We start from the raw sequence: 3,582 nt of genomic DNA on the forward strand, positions 1-3,582 counted from the left end.
ACAGCACAGGACAGTCTATGGTCCAATGAGTTCTATGGATTCTGCTAATCAATTGTGATATCATATGAAATCTAGATGGATGGGCAGCTGTGGGACTAGCCTTTGATTGAATGATGTCACCAGTTCTTCTGTGCCTAGAAGGAATGTTTAACATGCGTCTAGTGAAGTAAAGGGATAGACATTTTAAATCTGTTTAGGTAACATCAAAACAGGGTAATCTGTTTTGATACTTGGTAATCTGAATTTGATCTCCGGGACAAACATGGTAAGAGGCGAGAACAGACTCCCCAAAGATGATGTCCACACACACACACACACACACACACACACACACAACAAATTAATAAAATGATGTAAAAATATTTTTTCCTTATTCTGTGCTACCTACTCTGTGCATAATACAAGGTATGCTCACACAGTGAGTCACAAGAAGGCATACACAGTTTCTGCCTGTTCTGACTGCAGAATGCCAGAGTTAGAGAATTTGCTTATTTACTGAATTCTATGTACTAAAATATTCATACAGAGATACACACTATAAGATCATCCACTCATTGATTCATATTAATGAATCTGTATTGGTAAATCTCATTCTTAAAGTTGATTTGTGTTTAGGACAGTTCAAAGAAAAGAAAATCAAAACCATTTATACAAACCAAGGTGTATCATTTACAGGGAAATAAAGACCTATTATCATGATTACCATTTGCTACACATATGTCTGCCATCCCTGGACACAGAGTTATGAGCACATTTGCTTCTAACTATTGAAATATGTTTCAGCTTGTGAAGAAGTATGGGAATGTTATCAGTCTGGATTTGGGAATCAAGTCTTCAGTGGTTGTAAGCAGTCTGCCTTTAATCAAAGAAGCCTTTACTCACCTGGAAGAAAACTTTATGAGTCGCCCTAAATTTCCATTGCAAAGTCTTCTCTTTAATGAAAATGGTAAGACTTTCATGTGCTGTCACATATGCGTTGTAATTTTTAAAATACATTAAAAGCTCCTATATGCCTTATGTATCCATCACTCTCAATAGCCAATACCTTCATGAAATGCCATCATTAATAGGCACTGGATACCACATTGCTTGACTGAAAGCACCCATAAGATGGTTTATAGTGTCCTAGTAGACACCAGGTGAACCACATATTTGGAAAAACTAACTTTAGGTACTTTGATTGGAAGTAACCACAGCACGCTAACACAGCCAGGACTTTACTCACATTCATTTTCCCACATCAACCCTAGGAAAATGGATGTAAGTCAGCTTTTCCTTTCTATTGCATCTTGCTTATAGCTGCTTATACTGTATTATTAATGAGATGAGGATTTATGGGCTCCTAGCCAACGCTATAATTTATTAGTGTGAATACTTTATATTCTTGTCAAATAAAGTCATCAGTTGAACAAAGAATTTGAAGTCTGTTAATCCAACAAAACAGCATCTTAGGCCCTTCCTAATTACTCTTTGAAATAATTCTAGGTCAATTCACTGTGTTGTCTGTTGTAAGAAGCACAGTGCTAGACATCTGTCTTAGAGTTACTTTACTGTGATGAAATACCACGAGCAAAGACACTTGGGGAGTTGAGGGTTTATTCGGCTATGCTCTCATACACACTGTTTATCCCAAATGAAGTCAGGACAGAAACTCGGGGCAAGGACCTGGAGGCAGGAGCTGGCACAGAGGCCGTGGAGGAGTACTGCTTTCTGTCTTGTTCCTCGTGCTTTATTCAGCCTGCTTTCTTAAAGAAAACAGGAGCACCAGCCAGGGTTAGCAGCAACCACGTGGGATGGACCCTCCCACACCCAGCATTAATTAAGAAAATGCCCTACAACCCTGCCTGCAGCCCTATCTTCTTCTATTTACTCAATTGAAGCTCCCTAGTGTAGAATCAATAGCTTGGGTCACATTGACCTAAAACCAGTTAGCAAAGTAAAAGTTAATGCCAGGAATTAAATAGTAAAGCAGTATCAGTGCAGAAGGCTTTTAATCAGAGATGTCTAAAATTGTATGAAGATTCTGGAAAATCTTCTATGAGTAAATGATATTCATTTAATGACCTGAAAGAATAACTAGTCAAGGGGATATAATAACTTGAAAGGACAAAAAAAGAGAGATGTCTTGAGAAATGGAAAGACATCCAGTGTTGCAAGCATGGTATTTAAAGGACATAATTAAGCGCTCTTGGTACTTCTGACCTCCATCAGAAAGAGCACAAAAAGTGTTTGCTAAATGCTGATTTTTATTCTAACAGCTAGGAAGATTTCTAGCTGGTTTTGAGCAGAGGAGATCTTAGGATATCAAGTAGAAAGTGGAGGAAAGACATTAGAAAACTTGTTTTAGATATGAAGGAAGAAGCCTACACTCTCCAGTTGCTAAACTAGACTGTGAATTAGACCAGGGTGATGGCATTGAAGCCTTACAATCACAAGTCCAGACATGCCAAAAGGATGCCAAAATGACTCCATGATCTAGACGCCAGGAAAGCAGAATGCTGAGAAAACTCCATTAGCAGTCTGATGGCTAACCTTGGTCATCAACTTATCTGCATTTGGAACCAACTAAAATCCTCAAAACTGGTTAAACAAATGAGTCTTGCTTCTTTGGAATTTTTGAGGTGAGAAGACCTACCCTAAATCTGCATCATTGGAGATCAGAAGACCCTCTCTAAATTTGGGCTACACCTTCTGGGTGCAGCCCATACAAAAGGAACTGGAAAAAGGAAGTTTTTGCCTTTTGTTTTCTTGTCCTTGCTGTCAGTGGAAAGTTCAGCTATCCTACTAATGAAGAAATCCTTCACTGATGGAGAATCTACTTTTCTAGGATTCCACTGTATGCAGAGGACTAGCTGAGACATCCAGCCTCATAGATTGAACAATCATAGCATTATTGGCCTTTCCATTAAGAGACAGCCATTTTTAGACTAGCTTATATGCCACTCTAATAAATTCCACTTTAATACTTCTAGATTCATTCTATCTCTTCTAGTCCTTAAGAGCAGTGGTTCTCAACCTTGGGGTACCACCCTCTTGGGGACTTAACAACCCATTCACAGGGGGTCACTAAGACTGTTGGATATATTAGATAGTTACAGTATGATTCAAAATAGTAAACAAACTACAGTTGTGAACTGGCAACAAAAATAATTGTATGGTTGGGGTCATGACAACACGAGGAACTGTATTAAATTGTTGCAGCATCAGGAAGGTTGAAAATCACTGCTTTAGGGAACCACATCTTGTACAGATTGTTGTACTGGGAGTGATTCCTAGGATTTAGCTTGACATAAATAACAAGATGTGTGTGTATGTGTGTGTGTGTGTGTGTGTGTGTGTGTGTGTGTGTAGACATATTAAACACAAAGTGTAGATTCTTTGGTTCTGGGGAGAATTGGATTTGATCACCTCATTAACTACTTAGTTATTATGTTCCTTAAAATTTTTATTTACCCTTGAATCTCATTTTTCTATCCATTGTAATAGATCTGGAATGTTCTGGTAATAACTTTTGTATTTTTCTTTTTTTATTTATTTTTTTAATTAATTTATTTATTTATTAAAGATTTCTGTCTCTTCCCC

At 37.8% G+C, this 3,582-nt stretch overlaps 1 protein-coding gene across 4 annotated transcripts in view; it reads left to right on the forward strand.

Annotated features, from left to right (window-relative positions):
• LOC126498043 (cytochrome P450 2J4-like) overlaps nucleotides 1-3,582 on the forward strand; it is a 158,144-nt gene that overhangs the window by 77,523 nt on the left and 77,039 nt on the right. For 2 of the 4 annotated variants that reach the window (XM_050136391.1, XM_050136387.1), the window contains exon 2: nucleotides 784-946. The exons of the other annotated variants lie outside the window; for them this stretch is intronic. In XM_050136391.1, coding sequence (XP_049992348.1) covers nucleotides 784-946 — 163 coding nt within the window. The remainder of the gene's footprint in view (nucleotides 1-783; nucleotides 947-3,582) is intronic. 4 annotated transcript variants of the gene reach the window in all.

Source organism: Alexandromys fortis, unplaced genomic scaffold, assembly GCF_014885135.2.
Source record: "Alexandromys fortis isolate MF-2015 unplaced genomic scaffold, M_Fortis_MF-2015_v1.1 scaffold_13, whole genome shotgun sequence".
NCBI classification, from domain to species: Eukaryota; Metazoa; Chordata; class Mammalia; order Rodentia; family Cricetidae; genus Alexandromys; species Alexandromys fortis.